Source organism: Rhinoraja longicauda, chromosome 2, assembly GCF_053455715.1.
Source record: "Rhinoraja longicauda isolate Sanriku21f chromosome 2, sRhiLon1.1, whole genome shotgun sequence".
Classification (NCBI taxonomy): Eukaryota; Metazoa; Chordata; class Chondrichthyes; order Rajiformes; family Arhynchobatidae; genus Rhinoraja; species Rhinoraja longicauda.
The window spans coordinates 3,645,158-3,664,885 of NC_135954.1; the positions used below are offsets into that span (position 1 = coordinate 3,645,158).

The following is a 19,728-nucleotide window of genomic DNA, read 5'->3' on the forward strand; positions in this document are numbered from 1 at the left end:
TTCAAGGTGAAGGGGAAAAGATTTAATAGGAATCTGAGGGGTAACTTTTTCACACAGAGGGTGGTGGGTGTATGGAACAAGCTGGCAGAGGAGGTCGTTGAGATAGGGACTATCTCAATGTTTAAGAAACAGTTAGACAGGTACATGGATGGGACAGGTTTGGAGGGATCTGGACCAAACACAGGCAGGTTGGACTAGTGTAGCTGGGACATGTTGGTCGGTGTGGATAAGTTAGAGGGAAGGTAGATACAAATTTCTGGAGTAACTCAGCGGGACAGGCAGCATCTCTGGAGAGAGGGAAATGGGTCAAATGGAGGCAGTGGGTCTAGTGTCAATGGGACATGTTGGACAGTAGGGGCAGTTGGGCCGAAGGGCCAGTTTCCATGCTGTGTGACTTCAGGGAACCATATTTCAGGCAGCATCTCTGGAGAACATGGATAGGTGACGTTTCACAGAGTGCTGGAGTAACTCAGTGGGTCAGGCAGCATCTCAGGAGAACATGGATAGGTGACGTTTCACAGAGTGCTGGAGTAACTCAGCGGGTCAGGCAGCATCTCTGGAGAACATGGATAGGTGACGTTTCAGGTCGGGACACATCTTCACTACTCCAGCTTGTGTCTATTTTAGTGAACCAACTTTGTAAATTAGGGGAGGCACGACGTCGCAGCGGTAGAGTTGCTGCCATAAGGCGCCACAGACCCAGGTTTAATCCCGACTACGGGTGCTGTCTGCACGGAGTTTGTCCGCTCTCCCTGTGACCCCGTGGGTATTCTCCGGGTGCTCCGGTTTCCTCCCACACTTCCAAGACATACAGGTTTGAAGTTTAAATGGCTTCGGTGAAATTGTAAATTGTCCCTCGTGTGTGTGTGTGTGTGTGTGTGTGTGTGTGTGTGTGTGTGTGTGTGTGTGTGTGTGTGTGTGTGTGTGTGCAAAGGTGCTGGTATACAAGGTATCGCTGGTCAGCACGGACTCGGTGGGCCGAAGGGCCTGTTTCCGCGCTGTATCTCTAATAGTCTAAAAAACAGACTGAGAGCTTCTGAAGTTCTTTGTTTAGAGTCTTCGAGTGATACAGCGTGGAAACAGGCCCTTCGGCCCGACTTCCCCACACAGACCAACAAGTTCCATCTACACCTGTCCCACCTGCCCGCGCATGGTCCATATTCGGCTGTATATATATGATATGATATGATATGATTCCTCAAAACCTGTCCTCTCCATGTACCCGAGAGAGTTAGATAGAGCTCTAGGGGCTAGTGGAATCAAGGGATATGGGGAGAAGGCAGGCACAGGTTACTGATTGCGGACGATCAGCCATGATCACAATGAATGGCGGTGCTGGCTCAAACGGCCAAATGGTCTCCTCCTGCACCTATTTTCTATGTTTCTATGTCTAAGTGTTTCTTAAACTTTGGGATAGTCCCTGCCTGAACATAAAAAGCTGGAGTAACTCAGCGGGTCAGACAGCATCTCTGGACAAAAGGAATAGGTGACGTTTCAGGTTAAGACACTTATTCAGGTAAAAGGTATAAAAGTGTGGAAACGCACACCTCCAGATTCAGGGATAGTTTATTTTTCCAGCTGTTATCAGGCACCTGAACCATCCTATCACAACCAGAGAGCAGTGCTGAACTACTATCTACCTCTTTGGTGACCTTTAGACCCATCCTTTGATCCAGACTTTGCTGGCTTTACCTTGCACTAAATGGTATTGCCTTATCATGTATCTGTACACTGTAAATAGGGTTGCCAACTGTCCCGTATTAGCCGGGACATCCCGTATTTTGGGCTAAATTGATTTGTCCCGTACGGGACCGCCCTTGTCCCGTATTAGGCCCGGTGGAGGGCGCTGTAGGCCCGGACGCTGTAGGCCCGGACGCTGTAGGCCCTGACACTGTAGGCCCGGACGCCGCTGTCGACCCGGACAGTGTAGGCCCGGGTGCCGCCTAACAGAGGTTGCGTAGCAATCCGCCTCCCGGCCCGGGCGGCCGCCATTGGTGGAGCGGGAGCATATGGCCGCTGGCTGGGTGAGGTCACGCGGGGCGGTGACGTCACCTTGTCCCGTATTTGGGAGTGAGGAAGTTGGCAACCCCTACTAACAAGAGACTGTTTTACTATTCAATTTCCATACTGACAAGTCGGCCCAAGGTAAATAATTCAACATCGAAGCTGTTCTGAAAGGAGATGAATATGCAAAGGTAGCATTGATTAATTGAACAAGGTTGGCAAGTGACAAACAACAACAGATGGCCGGCTGACTTGTATGGAGATCATTGGCAGATGTGAGCAGCCACACTCTTTCATTTGCCACTCCCCTGGGACTATGGGTCTGCTGGGCCCGATTCACACGACTTAACCTCCCCCGAGCCAAACTATGGGAACGCAGAACAGAACAGCACAGCGCAGGGTAGAGTGCATGTTTCCACCAATGGCAGAGTCTAGGACCAGTGGACACAGCCTCACAATTAAAGGACGCTCCTTTAGGAAGATGAGGGGGAATTTCTTTAATCAGAGGGTGGTGAATCTGTGGAATTCACAGCTGTGGAGGCCAAGTCAATATTTAAGGCAGAGATAGATAGATTCTTGATTAGTACGGGTGTCAGGGGTTATGGGGAGAAGGCAGGAGAATGGGGTTAGGAGGGAGAGACAGATCAGCCATGATTGAATGGCGGAGTAGACTTTATTGTCTGAATGGCCTAGTTCTGCTCCTATCATTTTGGACAGGTACACTGATCAAGTTAAGTCAAGTTTAAGTCAAGTTTATTTATCACATGCACATACACGATGTGCAGTGAAATGAAAGTGGCAACGCCTGCGGATTGTGCAAAAAAAAGAATTACAGTTACAGCATATAAATAAAAGTTAATACAGAGAAGACAAAATTGAGTCCCTGGAGTTATAAAAGTCCTGATGGCCTGTGGGAAGAAGCTCCGTCTCATCCTCTCTGTTTTCACAGCGTGACAGCGGAGGCGTTTGCCTGACCGTAGCAGCTGGAACAGTCCGTTGCTGGGGTGGCAGGGGTCCCTCATAATCTTGCTTGCTCTCCATCTACACCTCCTGTCAGTGACTGGATAGCACGGAAGCAAAAGGCATTTCACTGTACCTCAGTACACCTGACAATAATAAACTCCACTGTGGGGTTTCAGGGAAAACAATGCAAATCTGTCCAACCTATCCTGCAGCTAATACCCCTTAATCCAGGCACTATTCTGGCAAACCTCCTCGGCAACCTTTACAAGTCTCCACATCCTACCTGTATAACGGGGGAGACCAGAACTGCACGCAATGCTCCAAATGCGATCTTACAGAAACATATAAAATCCTTAAAGGATTGGACAGGCTAGATGCAGGAAAAATGTTCCCGATATTGGGGGAGTCCAATAGACAATAAGTGACAATAGACAGGAGTAGGCCATTCGGCCCTTCAGGCCAGCACCGCCATTCAATGTGATCGTGGCTGATCATTCACAATCAGTACCCCGTTCCTGCCCTCTCCCCATACCCCCTGAACCAGGGGTCCCAGTTCAAGAATAAGGCCATTTAGGACTGGGATGAGGAAAAACTTCTTCACCCAGAGAGTTGTGGATCTGTGGAATTCTCTGCCGCAGAAGGCAGTGGAGGCCAATTCACTGGATGTTTTCAAGGAAAGAGTTAGATTTAGCTCTTAGGGCTAAAGGGATCAAGGGATATGGGGAAAAAACAGGAACGGGTAATGATAGATGATCAGCCATGATCACATTGAATGGCGGTGCTGGCTCAAAGGGCCGAATGGCCTCCTCCTGCACCTATTTCTCCATGTTTCTATGTTTCTAAATGCCTTGGTAAGCCGGCAAACAAGCTCAGAACTCCAATTACTTTGTGGGTACAATACCTAGCCATGCAGACCACAGCTTGGTGCAGCCAACGCCAAGGCTCTGTGGGGGAGGACCACAGTCTGGGGTCCTTCTGCTGCTGGACATTGCGAATAGGCACAAAGTGCTGGAGTAACTCAGGGGGCAGGCAGCAACACTGGAGAACATGGACAGGTGACGTTTCACAGAGTGCTGGAGTAACTCAGCGGGTCAGGCAGCAACTGTGGAGAACATGGATAGGTGACGTTTCACAGAGTGCTGGACAAACTTAGCGGGTCGGGCAGCAATTCTGGAGAACGTGGATAGGTGACGTTTCACAGAGTGCTGGAGTAACTCAGCGGGTCAGGCAGCATCTCTGGAGAACATGGATAGGTGACGTTTCACAGAGTGCTGGAGTAACTCAGCGGGTCAGGCAGCATCTCAGGAGAACATGGATAGGTGACGTTTCACAGAGTGCTGGAGTAACTCAGCGGGTCAGGCAGCATCTCTGGAGTATACGTCCTCCAGCACTTTGTGTCTAGTTCTTCCTTTATACTAACACGCTCAATTTGATATCAACGTTAATCCTTTTGTTTTGACCACTAAACAAATGATCAATGATGTGAGTTCCTGTTCCCTTTATGTTCTGGGTGAAGTGGACACAAGTAGAGAAACTAGTGGGTAATCTTATAAAACAGATTTAAAATAAAATGTCATTCTCATGACAAAGTTTGATTGCATTTGTATAGAGTCCTGCATTAAATTCCTTGTTAAGGCATATTCTAGGAGCCCAACTTGGCCATTTGGCCCATTGAGTCTCCTCCCCACTCAATCATGGCTGATCTATCTGTCCCTCCTAACCCCATTCACCTGCCTTCTCCCCATAACCCCTGACACCCGTCCGTACTAATCAAAAATCCATCTATCTCCGCCTTAAATATCCATTGACTTCTCCTCCACAGCTGTCTGTGGCAATGAATTCCACAGATTCACCACCCCCCCTTCCTAAAGGTACGTCCTTTCATTCTTAGGCTGTGCCCTCTGGTCCTAGACTCTCCCACCAGTGGAAACATCCTCTCCGTATCCACTCTATTCAGGCCTTTCACTATTCGGTAAGTTTCAATGAGGTCCCCACCCTCATCCTTCTAAACTCCAGCAAGTACAGGCCCAGTGTCAACAAGCGTTATTGATGCCCTTACTAATCAAAATGTTGCCTTGCATTAAACATTTAAATGTCAGAATTACAGCTGCACAGCCAACCCTGCTGATGAGTCAAGTTATATTTTGGCACACACCTAATGCGAACTAGTTTAGTTTAGTTGAGAGATTCACAGTGTGGAAACAGGCGACCAGCGATCCACGCACACTAACACTATCCTACGCACACCAGGGACAATTTTTACATTTATTCCAAGCCAATTAACCTACAAACCCGCACGTCTTTAGAGTGTGGGAGGAAACCGAAGATCTCGGAGAAAACCCATGCAGGTCATGGGGAGAACGTACAAACTCCATACAGACAGCACCCATAGTCGGGATGGAACCCGGGTCTCCGACGCTGCATTCGCTGTAAGGCGGCAACTCTACCGCCGCGCCACCGTGACCGCCCATAAGGAGACAGAAGAAATGTCAGATGTTGAGGGGAGACCTGTTTGAAGTAGGCTGAAGGAGGCAGAGAAAGGGTAGACAGTCAGAACCTTTTACCCCAGGGTTGAAAAATCAAAGGCTGGAGGGCATAGCTTTACGCAGAGGGTGGTGGGTGCCTGGAACGTGCTGCCAGGGGTAGTGGAGGAGGCAGATATGATAATGGTGTTTAAGAGGACTTTTGGGTAGGCACACGGATAAGCAAGGAATGGAAGAATATGGATCACTTGCGGGCAGATGAGAGATTGTCATCATGTTTGGTTCAGACATTGTAGGCCGAGGGGCCTGTTCAGGTTTTATAACATATAACATATAACATATAACAACTACAGCATGGAAACAGGCCTGTCCGGCCCTACCAGTCCACGCCGACCATTCTCCCTGACCTAGTCTCATCTACCTGCACTCAGACCATAACCCTCCAATCCCCTCCTATCCATATACCTATCCAATTTACTCTTAAATAATAAAATCGAGCCAGCCTCCACCACTTCCACCGGAAGCCCATTCCATACAGCCACAACCCTCTGAGTAAAGAAGTTCCCCCTCATGTTACCCCTAAACCTTTGTCCCTCAATTCTGAAGCTATGTCCCCTTGTTGGAATCTTCCCCACTCTCAAAGGGAAAAGCCTACCCACGTCAACTCTGTCCGTCCCTCTCAAAATTTTAAAAACCTCTATCAAGTCCCCCCTCAACCTTCTACGCTCCAAAGAATAAAGACCCAACCTGTTCAACCTCTCTCTGTAGCCTAAGTGCTGAAACCCAGGCAACATTCTAGTAAATCTCCTCTGTACCCTCTCCATTTTGTCGACATCCTTCCTATAATTTGGCGACCAGAACTGCACACCATACTCCAGATTTGGTCTCACCAATGCCCTGTACAATTTCAACATTACATCCCAACTTCTATACTCGATGCTCTGATTTATAAAGGCAAGCATACCAAACGCCTTCTTCACCACCCTATCCACATGAGATTCCACCTTCAGGGAACAATGCAGTTATTCCCAGATCCCTCTGTTCCACTGCATTCCTCAATTCCCTACCATTTACCCTGTACGTCCTATTTTGATTTGTCCTACCAAAATGCAGCACCTCACACTTGTCAGCATTAAACTCCATCTGCCATCTTTCAGCCCACCCTTCCAAAAGGCCCAAGTCTCTCTGTTCTATGTTCTATGCTGGACTCTTGAGCAAACTGCAAACGGGCAGCGCAGCGGTGGAGTTTCTGCCTCACAGCGCCAGAGGCCCGGGTTCGATCCTGACTACGGGTGCTGTCTGTATGGACTTTGTACATTCTCCCTGTAACCACATAGGTTTTCCCCGGGTGCTCCGGTTTCCTCCCACACTCCAAAAATGTACAGGTGTGTTGGTTAATTGGCTTTGGTATAATTGTAAATTGTCCCTAGCTTGTAGGATAGTGCTAGTTTACGGGGATTGCTGGTCGGCACGGACTTAGTGGGCCGAAGGGCCTGTTTCCACACTGCATCTCTAAACAAAACTAAACACGATTTATGTAGGAAAGAACTGCAGACGCTGGTTTACACCGAAGATAGACACAGTAGCTGGAGTAACTCAGCGGGTCGGGCAGCATCTCTGGAGAACATGGATAGGTGACGTTTCACAGAGTTTTGGAGTAACTCAGCGGGTCAGGCAGAATCTGTGGAGAACATGGACAGGTGACGTTTCACAGAGTGCTGGAGTAACTCAGCGGGTCGGGCATGAATAGACGGAATGGATGACGTTTCGGGTCAAGACACAGGATTTAACATGTTCACCGTGCGTTTGGGTGAATCGAAAATTATTTTCAGCACGTTTATCTTCTCAGACTGAATTTGCATGCAAGTGCTTGAGGTAATTGTTTGCACAGAGTGTAACAAATGTGGCATTTGTATTACTTCAGACCAAAGTCCACAGTGAAAAGCAAACCTACCCTTTTGTGTAACAATGAATAGTATGAACGGGAGAAATGGAAATGCTGGCTGGTTTTGAAATCACTTTGCTCTTTCCATTTCAGTTTAGTTTTAGTTCAGAGATACAGCGCGGAAACAGGCCCTTCGGCCCATCCAGTCTGCACCGACCAGCGATCCCCGCATATTATAGACAATAGAATAGGTGCAGGAGGAGGCCATTCGGCCCTTCGAGCCAGCACCACCATTCAATGTGATGATGGCTGATCATTCTCAATCAGTACCCCGTTCCTGCCTTCTCCCCATACCCCCTGACTCCGCTATCCTTAAGAGCTCTATCTAACTCTCTCTTGAATGCATTCAGAGAATTGGCCTCCACTGCCTTCTGAGAGATAGGATTAGCACTATCCTACACATACTAGGGACAATTTACATTTATACCAAGCCAATTAACCTGCACGTCTTCGGAGTATGGGAGGAGGTTCAGAGAAAACCCACGCACGTCATGAGGAGAACGCCCAAACTCCGCACAGACAGCATCCATAGTCAGGATCGTAGACGGGCACTGTGAGCCAGTAACTCACCCGAATTATTTAAAATTGACTTCCCTTCCAAATTCTAAACTTTATCTCAGTCCCTTAAAAACCTGGTCAACTTTCTTAAAGCTGACTGGTTAGCACACAGCAAAAGCTTTTCACTGTAGCTCGGTACATGTGGCAATAAACTAAATTGAACTAAATAAATCAAACCAGTGTTTTACAATATTGTGTAAGAAGGAACTGCAGATGCTGGTTTACACCGGATGGAGACAAAATGTTGGAGCAACTCTGCTGGACAGGCAGCATCTCTGGAGAGAAGGAATGGGTGATATTTTGGATCGAGACTGGGGTTGCCAACTTTCTGACTCCCAAATAAGGGACAAAAGGTGATGTCACCGCCCCGCGCCCCACGTGACCTCACCCAGCCAGCGGCCACGTGCTCCCGCTCCACCAATGGCGGCCGCCCGGGCCGGGAGGCGGGTTGTTATGCAACCTCCGTTGGGCGGCGCCCGGGCCTCCGGGTCTACAGTGGTTCCTGGGCCTAATACGGGACAAGGGCGGTCCCGTATGGGACAAACCAATTTAGCCCAATATACGGGATGTCCCGGCTAATACGGGACAGTTGGCAACCCTAATCGAGATTCTTCTTCAGACTGAGATTCAGGGGAGTGGGAGTCTACAGATATGGAAGGGTAAGGTGTGAAAATGACAGATCAGAGCAGATGTTGATAAGGAAATGTAGAATGGTTCATTGTTAGCCGAGGGGAAGGTGATAATGAGGCATGCAATCAGTAAAATTAATCAGAAGGACAGTGAAACTGGTTAGAGAACTAGGGTGGGGGAGGAGGTATGGAGAGAGGGGGAAAGCAAGAGTTAGGTGAAGTTAGAGAAGTCAATGTTCATGCCGCTGGGGTGTAAGCTGCCCCAGCGAAATATAAGGTGCTGTTCCTCCAATTTGCTTTGGGCTTCACTCTGACAATGGAGGAGGCCCAGGACAGAAAGGACAGTGCTGGAATGGGAGGGGAGGGAGTTAAAGTGTTGAGCAACCAGGAGATCATGTAAGTCTAGGTGGACTGAGCGGAGGTGTTGAGCGAAACGATTGCCGAGCCTGCGCTTGGTCTCGCCGATATACAGAAGTCCACACCTGGAACGGGTGTTGGAGGAGGTGCAGGTGAACCTCTGCCTCACCTGGAAGGACTGTCGGGGTCCTTGGATGGAGTCGAGGGGGGAGGTAAAGGGACAGGTGTTGTATCTCCTGCGGTTGCAGGGGAAAGTGCCCGGGGAGGGGGTGGTTTGGAGGGGGAAGAGACGAGTTACCAGGGAGTTACAGAGGGAACAGTTGGTCCCTGCGAAAGGTTGGGATGGCGGGCCAATAGACAATAGGTGCAGGAGGAGGCCATTCGGACCTTCGAGCCAGCACCACCATTCAATGTGACCATGGCTGATCATTCTCAATCAGTACCCCGTTACTGCCTTCTCCCCATACCTGTCATATAAGGAAAGATTGGAAAGACTGCGCTTGTATTCACTGGAGTTTGGAAGGATAAGAGGGGATCTTATAGAGACGTATAAAAATTATAAAAGGACTGGACAAGCTATAATGCAGGAAAAATGTTCCCAATGTTGGGGGAATCCAGAACCAGGGGCCACACAGTCTACATACAGTCCAGGCTTATACTCGCTGGAATTTAGAAGACTGAGGGGGGATCTTATAGAAACATATAAAATTCTTAAGGGGTTGGAGAGGCTAGATGCGGGAAGATTGTTCCCGATGTTGGGGGAGTCCAGAACCAGGGGTCACAGCTTAAGGATAAGGGGGAAGTCTTTTAGGACCGAGATGAGAAAACATTTCTTCACACAGAGAGTGGTGAGTCTGTGGAATTCTCTGCCACAGAAGGTAGTTGAGGCCAGTTCATTGGCTATATTTAAGAGGGAGTTAGATGTGGCCCTTGTGGCTAAAGGGATCAGGGGGTATGGAGAGAAGGCAGGTACAGGTTACTGAGCTGGATGATCAGCCATGATCATATTGAATGGCGGTGCAGGCTCGAAAGGCCGAATGGCCTACTCCTGCACATATTTTCTATGTTTCTATGTTTCTAAGTATAAAGTGGAGGCCATTTAAAACTGAGGTGAGAAGAAACTTTTTCTACCGGAGAGTTGTGAATTTGTGGAATTCTCTGCCACAGAGGGCAGTGGAGGCCGATTCAATGGATGAATTTAAAAGAGAGTTGGATAGAGCTCTAGGGGCTAGTGGAATCAAGGGATATGGGGAGAAGGCAGGCACAGGTTACTGATTGTGGATGATCAGCCATGATCACAATGAATGCCGGTATTTATTCACAAAATGCTGGAGTAACTCAGCGGATCAGGCAGCATCTCAGGAGAGAAGGAATGGGTAACGTTTCGGGTCGAGACCCTTCTTCAGACTGACGGTGAATGGCGGTGCTGGCTCGAAGGGCAAATGGCCTCCTCCTGCACCTATTTTCTATGTTTCTATGTTGGGGAGGGACGGAGAGAGGGGAAGGCAAGCGTTACTTGAAGTTAGTTACTTGAAGTTTCTAAAAACCACCGAGCAGGCGTTTAACACAGGGAAAGCAGTGAGACTGACGAAGCGACTGAAACACTGCCTGAATCATGATCTTATTAACACACAGGAGCGAGAGACTGATTAATGAGCTTAGAGGCAGGAAACAAAAGCTTTGGCAGCTTGGCTGAAACAAGTTTCATTCTGGCCTCATTCACAGCCCCAACACCGTTTGCAGGGGCTGTTTGTTTGAAAGTACTGTCAAATGATAAGCACAAGATTTGTTTATCGATACAGAACCACTGGAAGAAACACTAAGTTAATGCTTGGCAGACGTCTAAAAGGAATTAACTTTTTGCTTTTGACAAACAGGATCAATCAAAGTTGAGCAGGAAGGAAATGCATGTGCTGGTTTACACAGAGTGCTGGAGTAACTTAGCGGGTCAGGCAGCATCTCTGGAGAACATGGATAGGTGACGTTTCAGAGTGCTGGAGTAACTCAGCCGGTCAGGCAGCATCTGTGGAGAACACGGATAGGTGACGTTTCACAGAGTGCTGGAGTAACTCAGCGGGTCAGGCAGCATCTGTGGAGAACACGGATAGGTGACGTTTCACAGAGTGCTGGAGTAACTCAGCGGGTCAGGCAGCATCTCTGGAGAACATGGATAGGTGACGTTTCGGATCAAGAGCCTTCTTCAATCTAAATAAAAGGACATTCCTTTAGGAAGGATATGAGGAGGAATTTCTTTACTCAGAGGATGGTGAATCAGTGGGATTCATTACCACAGAAGGCTGTGGAGGCCTAGTCATTGAATATTTAAGGCAGAGATAGGTTCTTGATCAGTACAGGTGTCAGAGGTTATGGGGAGAAGGCAGGAGAATGGGGTTGAGAGGGAAAGATAGAGCAGCCATGATTGAATGACGGAGTAGACTTGATGGGCCGAATGGTCTAATTCTGTTCATATCACTGAAGAACTTAATCCAGCATTTTGTGCCAATCTTCAATCAAATTTGATTTTATTGTCCATTCATTTCCATTTATCTTGCAATAACTTTTCAAGGCAAGGTGCTACAATCAAACAAATGTCTCCAATCAATTCAGCGCCATGAGGCACAGCAGAAAAGTTTGTTTACAACACCTTGTTACCAACTACAGTACTTTTCAGTTAATGGACGTTGTAATGAAACATAACTCTACTGTTTTGGAAACTGTTCGCTGCATGCAGCTGCCAAGGGTCTTGAACCGAAACCTCACCCGTTCCTTCTCTCCAGAGATGCTGCCTATCCCGCTGAGTTACTCCAGCTTTTTGTGTCTATATTCATTTCCACTCATAGAGTCACAGAGTGATACAGTGTGGAAACAGGCCCTTCGGCCCAACTCGCCCACACCGGCCAACAATGTCCCAGCTACCCTAGGCCCACTTGCCTGCACTCGGTCCACAACCCTCCAAACATGTCCTACCCATGTACCTGTCCAACTGTTTCTTAAACGATGGGATAGTCCCAGCCTCAACTACCTCCTCTGGCAGCTTGTTCCATACGCCCACCACCCTCTGTGTGGAAAAGTTACCCCTCGGATTCCTATTAAATCTTTTCCCCTTCACCTTGAACCTATGTCCTCTGGTCCTCGATTCCCCTACTCTGGGCAAGAGACTCTGCGCATCTACCCGATCTATTCCTCTCATGATGTTGTACACCTCTATAAGATCACCCCTCATCCTCCTGCGCTCCATGGAATAGAGACCCAGCCTGTTCAACCTCTCCCTGTAGCTCACACCCTCTAGTCCTGGCAACATCCTGCTATGACATTTCAGAGGAAGGTAGGACAATTAAATAAATGCCAATTCTTTTTTTAAAATCACTGATCAAAGCAATCAATTGGCAATATTAATCACTGAGATTTATATTGATAAACTCGCGCAGGCACCAATCTATATTAACCATCAGTATTTTGGGGGCTTTCCAAGATATCTGCACACAGCAGCAACTTTCAAAACAAATTTCTCTTCCACCTCAACATGGAATACACCTTTTAGAACATAGAACAGTAGAGATGATAGACCCAAAAAGCTGGAGAACATGGATAGGTGACGTTTAACAGAGTGCTGGAGTAACTCAGCAGGTCAGGCAGTATCGCTCAAGAACATGGATAGGTGACGTTTCACAGAGTGCTGGAGTAACTCAGCGGGTCAGGCATCATTTCTGGAGAAAATGAAGTGGTGATGTTTCGGGCCGAGAAGTCTGAGGAAGGGTCTCGACCCGAAACGTCACCCATTCCTTCTCCTGAGATGCTGCCTGACCTACTGAGTTACACCAGCATTTTGTGATACCTTCGATTTGTACCAGTATCTGCAGTTATTTTCCTACATTTCTGGACCCGAAACGTCACCTGTTCCTTCTCTCCAGAGACACTGCCTGAACCGCTGAGTTACTCCAGCTTTTTGTGTCTATCTTCATTTGAAACCAGCATCTACAGATCCTTCTTGCATAGAACAGTACACCGCAGGAACAGGCCATTCAGCCCACAATGTCTGTGCTGAACATCGTGCCATGACCAACTCGTATCTGCCCGCACATAATCCATATCCCACCATTCCCTGCATATCCACATGCCTATCTTAAACGCCACTATCGTACCTGCCTCCACCACCACCCCCGGCAGCACGTTCCAGTAGGGTTGCCAACTTCCTCACTCCCCAATATGGGACACGGTGACGTCACCGCCCCGCGCGACCTCACCCAGCCAGTGGCCAGCGGCCACGTGCTCCTGCTCCTGCTCCACCAATGGCGGCCGCCCGGGGCGGTGACGTCACCCTTTGTCCCTGATTTGGAGGTGAGGAAGTTGGCAACCCTACTAATATGGGACAAGGGCGGTCCCGTACGGGATAAACTCATTTAGCCCAAGATACGGGATGTCCCGGCTAATACGGGACTGTTGGCAACCCTCTCTCTTAAAAAATACTACCCTCTCTCTAAAGAGAACTTGCCCCGTACATCTCTGTACCCCCTCTGTGATTTAACAATGGCCTGTTTCCTTTATCATCTTTACATTTTTGCATATCTTTCATTCATTGTTCTGTAAATCTCTACATCATCTTCTATATCTCTCATTTCCCTTCGCTGTAACTAGTCTGAGAAGGGTCTTGTCCCCAAAACGTCACCTGTTCCTTCTCTCCAGAGATGCTGCCTGTCCCGCTGAGTTACTCCAGCTTTTTGTGTCTATCTTGCTTTAAACTTTGTCCCTCTCACCTTAAAGCCCTCTTGTATTAGATACTGTGAACGGCTTGATTGTAATCATGTATTGTCTTTCCACTGACTGGATAGATAGCAGGCGCCAAAAGCTTTACACTGTACCTCGGTTAGGGTTGCCAACTGTCCCGTATTAGTCGGGACATTCCGTATTTTGGGCTAAAGTGGTTTGTCCCGTACGGGACCTTCCTTGTCCCGTATTATGCCGGGGGGGGGGGGGGGGGGGGGGGGGGGGTGCTGTAGGCCCGGACAGTGTAGGCCCAGACAGTGCAGGCCCGGACAGTGCAGGCCCGGACAGTGCAGGCCCGGTCAGTGCAGGCCCGGACAGTGTAGGCCCGGACAGTGCAGGCCCGGACGCTGCAGGCCCGGACAGTGCAGGCCCGGACAGTGGAGACCCGGACAGTGCAGGCCCGGACAGTGGAGACCCGGACGCTGCAGGCCCGGACGCTGCAGGCCCGGACAGTGTAGACCCGGACGCTGCAGGCCCGGACAGTGTAGACCCGGACAGTGCAGGCCTGGACAGTGCAGGCCCGGACAGTGGAGACCCGGACAGTGCAGGCCCGGACAGTGGAGACCCGGACGCTACAGGCCCGGACGCTGCAGGCCCGGACAGTGTAGACCCGGACAGTGTAGACCCGGACGCTGCAGGCCCGGACAGTGCAGGCCCGGACAGTGCAGGCCCGGACAGTGCAGGCCCGGACAGTGCAGGCCCGGACAGTGCAGGCCCGGACAGTGCAGGCCCGGACAGTGCAGGCCCGGACAGTGTAGACCCGGACGCTGCAGGCCCGGTCAGTGCAGGCCCGGTCAGTGCAGACCCGGACAGTGCAGGCCCGGACAGTGCAGGCCCGGACAGTGCAGGCCCGGACAGTGCAGACCCGGTCAGTGCAGGCCCGGACAGTGCAGGCCCGGACGCTGCAGGCCCGGACAGTGCAGGCCCGGACAGTGCAGGCCCGGACAGTGCAGGCCCGGTCAGTGCAGGCCCGGACAGTGTAGACCCGGACGCTGCAGGCCCGGACAGTGCAGGCCCGGACAGTGCAGGCCCGGACAGTGCAGGCCCGGACAGTGCAGGCCCGGACAGTGCAGGCCCGGACAGTGCAGGCCCGGACAGTGCAGGCCCGGACAGTGCAGGCCCGGACAGTGCAGGCCCGGACGCTGCAGGCCCGGTCAGTGCAGGCCCGGTCAGTGCAGGCCCGGACAGTGCAGGCCCGGACAGTGCAGGCCCGGACAGTGCAGGCCCGGACGCTGCAGGCCCGGACAGTGCAGGCCCGGACAGTGCAGGCCCGGACAGTGCAGGCCCGGACAGTGCAGGCCCGGACAGTGTAGACCCGGACGCTGCAGGCCCGGACAGTGCAGGCCCGGACAGTGCAGGCCCGGACAGTGCAGGCCCGGACAGTGCAGGCCCGGACAGTGCAGGCCCGGACAGTGCAGGCCCGGACAGTGCAGGCCCGGACAGTGCAGGCCCGGACAGTGCAGGCCCGGACGCTGCAGGCCCGGTCAGTGCAGGCCCGGTCAGTGCAGGCCCGGACAGTGCAGGCCCGGACAGTGCAGGCACGGACAGTGCAGGCCCGGACAGTGCAGGCCCGGACAGTGCAGGCCCGGACAGTGCAGGCCCGGTCAGTGCAGGCCCGGACAGTGTAGGCCCGGACAGTGCAGGCCCGGACAGTGCCTGCATAGCAACCCGCCTCCCGGCCCGGGCGGCCGCCATTGGTGGAGTGGGAGCACGTGGCCGCTGGCTGGGTGAGGTCACGTGGGGCGCAGGCTGCTTATTTGGGAGTGAGATAGTTGGCACCCCTAACCTCGGTACACGTGACAATAAACTAAAACTGTAAATATTACAACCCTGATGGTCTATCCTATCTATGCCTCTCATAATTTTATACATGTCTTTATATCAGATCACCCTATAACTTCCGGCATTCCAAAGAAAACATTCCAAATCTGGATTGTTTTTGTTTTTAAGTATCAATTACATATAAAAAAGAGGACTTCCTTGAAACTAGATTGCAAGTAGATGCGATAACTGAAGTTGTAACCATGTTTACTTTGTACACTAAATCACCAGGTTAATCCCCGGGATGGTGGGACTGTCATATGAGGAAAGATTGGAAAGACTGGGCTTGTATTCACTGGAGTTTAGAAGGATGAGAGGGGATCTTATAGAGACGTATAAAATGATAAAAGGACTGGACAAGCTAGATGCAGGAAAAATGTTCCCAATGTTGGGGGAGTCCAGAACCAGGGGCCACACAGTCTAAGAATAAAGGGAAGACCATTTAAAACTGAGGTGAGAAAAAACGTTTTCACCCAGAGAGTTGTGAATTTGTGGAATTCTCTACCACAGAGGGCAGTGGAGGCAAATTCACTGGATGAATTTAAAATAGAGTTAGATAGAGCTCTAGGGGCTAGTGGAATCAAGGGATATGGGGAGAAGGCAGGCACGGGTCACTGATTGTGGATGATCAGCCGTGATCACAATGAATGTTGGTGCTGGCACGAAGGGCCAAATGGCCTCCTCCTGCACCTATTTTCTATGTTTCTATTTAAAGCAACCTAACCAAATAAAAATGTGTAGTTACGATTCCAGTGGGGCAGGAGCAGACAGAAAAGTTTAAGGTTTAGAGTTTAGGGTGGCACGATGGCGCGGCGGTAGAGAAGCTGCCTTACAGCGCCAGAGACCCGTGTTCAACCCTGACTACGGGCTCTGTCTGTACGGAGAAGGTACCAACTCCGCACAGACAGCACCCGTAGTCAGGATGGAACCCGGGTCTCTGGCGCTGTGAGGCAGCAACTCTACCGCTGCGCCACCATAAGCAGATGGTGAGAAGGTAAAACCAGAACATACGAGGCTGGGGAATAATAAGGTTGGAGGCTGTGGAGAGCAGACAGCGGGAAGTGATAAATTCAGAGGCAATGGCCTGGTGCTCATCTGAGGGGTCATGGTCTAGGGGTCAGGAGTCCGAGAGATCGTGAATAAGGGTCTTGGCCCAAAACGTCACCTATCCTTGTTTTCCAGTGATGCTGCCTGACCCGCTGAGTTACTCCAGCACTCTGTGAAACGTCACCTATCCATGTTCTCCAGAGATGCTGCCTGACCCACTGAGTTACTCCAGCACTCTGTGAAACGTCACCTATCCATGTTCTCCGGAGATGCTGCCTGACCCGCTGAGTTACTCCAACATTTTGGAATGGGTGACGTTTCGGGTCGAGACCCTTCTTCAGACAGAGAGTTAGGGGTGAGAGAGAGAGAGAAAGAGGCGAGAGATTCGAGGAAAGGCAAGGTGAGTAAACCCATTTAACCCCATGTGTACTTCTCATTGAAGATAGACACAAAAGGCTGGAGTAACTCAGCGGGCTCAGGCAGCATCTCCAGAGAGAAGGAATGGGTGACATAGAAACATAGAAACATAGAAAGTAGGTGCAGGAGTAGGCCATTCAGCCCTTCGAGCCTGCACCGCCATTCAATATGATCATGGCTGATCATCCAACTGAGTATCCCGTACCTGCCTTCTCTCCATACCCCCTGATCCCTTTAGCCACAAGGGCCACATCTAACTCCCTCTTAAATATAGCCAATGAACTGCCTCAACTACCTTCTGTGGCAGTGAATTCCACAGATTCACCACTCTCTGTGTGAAAAAAAACTTTCTCATCTCGGTCCTAAAAGACTTCCCCCTTATCCTTAAACTGTGACCCCTTGTTCTGGACTTCCCCAACATCGGGAACAATCTTCCTGCATCTAGCCTGTCCAACCCCTTAAGAATCTTGTAAGTTTCTATAAGATCCCCCCTCAATCTTCCAAATTCCAGCGAGTACAAGCCGAGTCTATCCAGTCTTTCTTCATATGAAAGTCCTGCCATCCCAGGAATCAATCTGGTGACGTTTTGGGTCGAGACCCTTCTTCAGACAGAGAGTTAGGGGTGAGAGAGAGAGAGAGAGAGAGAGAGAGAGAGTGAGAGAGAGAGGTGAGATACGAGGAAAGGCAAGGTGAGTAAACCCATTTAACCCCATGTGTACTTCTCATTAAAGATAGACACAAAAGGCTGGAGTAACTCAGCGGGGATAGGCAGCATCTCTAGAGAGAAGGAACGGGTTTTTAAATACACACATCAAAACTGTCTGCAGTCTTATCTTCTCCAAAACTTTCAGTTGTTTAATAATGCAGACCGGATCAGGGTTGCAATCTGGGTTGGATGGCGTGTGGACTTATCTGAGCATCTACATTTCCACATTGTCCACTTGTCTGCCATGACCCCTCGAACAAACAAAACCTGATTCCCTGCAGGAAGCTGGAAGTTTTTGAAAGGAAATACCACACCGCCACTCAGAGACAATCCCGGCTCCCCGAGCATGCCTTGGTGAAAATAAGTATCAGGAAAGAAAGAAGGAAAGAAGAAAAAACACACACAAGTGTTTTTATTTCAGCAGAGCAGAGACACCACACAACCCCCCCCCCCCCCCCACCCCTCTCCTCCACACCACCCTCTCACACCACCTTCAAACAAGTCCAGTCAACATCAAAGTAATTAAGAGGTACAGCTCACCTCAGTGAAAAAGTTGTCCATTGTTTGATGTTAACCCAGCCAGGTTTGGGGGGGGAGTTTATTTTCCGGACAGCCAGGCAAGGGATCAAGGAGGCGAGCTTCAGAGCGAGAATGAGTTGTTATTCGGCTTCTCGAGTTTCAAAGTTTACTCCTGTTCTGGAGATGGACACACACACATTCACACGGCTTCCTTTGTTCTGGAATTTCCTTAAGATCGTCAGGACTGTGGCACAGCCTTTCATTCATGGCAATGTCTTTTAACTGTACAGTGCTCCTCAGAGAGAGAGAGAGAGAGAGAGGAGAGAGGGTGGGTGGGGGGAAATGGCCCTGCACAAAGAACGTGCACTCCTGTTAAGACATTGCCCCCGAGCCCCATCCACCCTTTGCTGTGACTGGAAATGCTTCTGACTGTGTGTGACCCGACCCAACTGAGGAGCATTCCCTGTGACTAATGAAACTCCACCCCACTCCACTCCTGCAGCCCAACCCCCCACCAAATCAACCTTCGAAGAAGGAAAATGGTTTCCTTATTGCTTCCCGAGGTTTAAATGTAAACTGTTTGTCTCAGAACGGCCCAATGTTTAAACCTGTGGACGTTTCACCACCTTCTGTGAACTCTGGTGTCTCAGGTACTGTTGCCGAACACTTGGCAGAATGTGGGCACTTCTGTTACACACTCTGCAACCCAGCTTACTTCTGACTTCAGCGTACTTTTACTGAGAGTCAAGAGTGTTTGATGGTCAAGAATGTCTCGAAAACAGAACAAAGAAGTTCTTACTGAAGACAGACACATAAAAGCTGGCGTGACTGAGCGGGGTCAGGCAACAGCACCTGTGGCGAAAAGGAATGGGTGACGTTTCGGGTCGAGACACTTCAGTCCGAAGAAGGGTCTCGACCCGAAACGTCACCCATTCCTTTTTGTCCAGAGATGTCCTTGTCTTGTCTTGTTGATACTACACTAATCGCCGCTGATGGGCTGTAAACGTGCAGTCAATAGTCAATAGACAATAGGTGCAGGAGGAGGTCATTCGGCCCTTCGAGCCAGCACCACCATTCAATGTGATCATGGCCGAACATTCTCAATCAGTACCCCGTTCCTGCCTTCTCCCCATACCCCCTGACTCCGCTATCCTTAAGAGCTCTATCTAGCTCTCTCGTGAATGCATTCAGAGAATTGGCCTCCACTGCCTTCTGAGGCAGAGAATTCCACAGTCTCACATGCATGCAGCTGCAGGTTTAAAATTTAGTGTTTGCAAGCAACAGGGTTTTAAAAGATTTACTATCAGCAACAGATTTTATATGTGGTGGCAAAGGATAACGGAGTCAGGGGGTATGGGGAGAAGGCAGGAACGGGGTACTGATTGAGAATGATCAGCCATGATCACATTGAATGGCGGTGCTGGCTCGAAGGGCCCAATGGCCTCCTCCTGCACCTATTGTCTATTGTCTATTCCAAGCAGGGATGGTTCTGGGGTACAGAAAGTAGCTGTCTGA

The 19,728-nt window shown here is 50.0% G+C and overlaps 1 protein-coding gene across 1 annotated transcript in view; it reads right to left on the bottom strand.

Moving 5' to 3' along the window:
- Positions 1-18,372, bottom strand: part of myo10 (myosin X) — a 200,360-nt gene extending 181,988 nt beyond the window's left edge. Inside the window, exon 1 of the mRNA XM_078426665.1 lies at positions 18,235-18,372. Within this exon, the coding sequence (XP_078282791.1) occupies positions 18,235-18,255 (21 nt within the window). The 5' untranslated portion in view covers positions 18,256-18,372. The remainder of the gene's footprint in view (positions 1-18,234) is intronic.
- Positions 18,373-19,728: the final 1,356 nt, after the last annotated feature.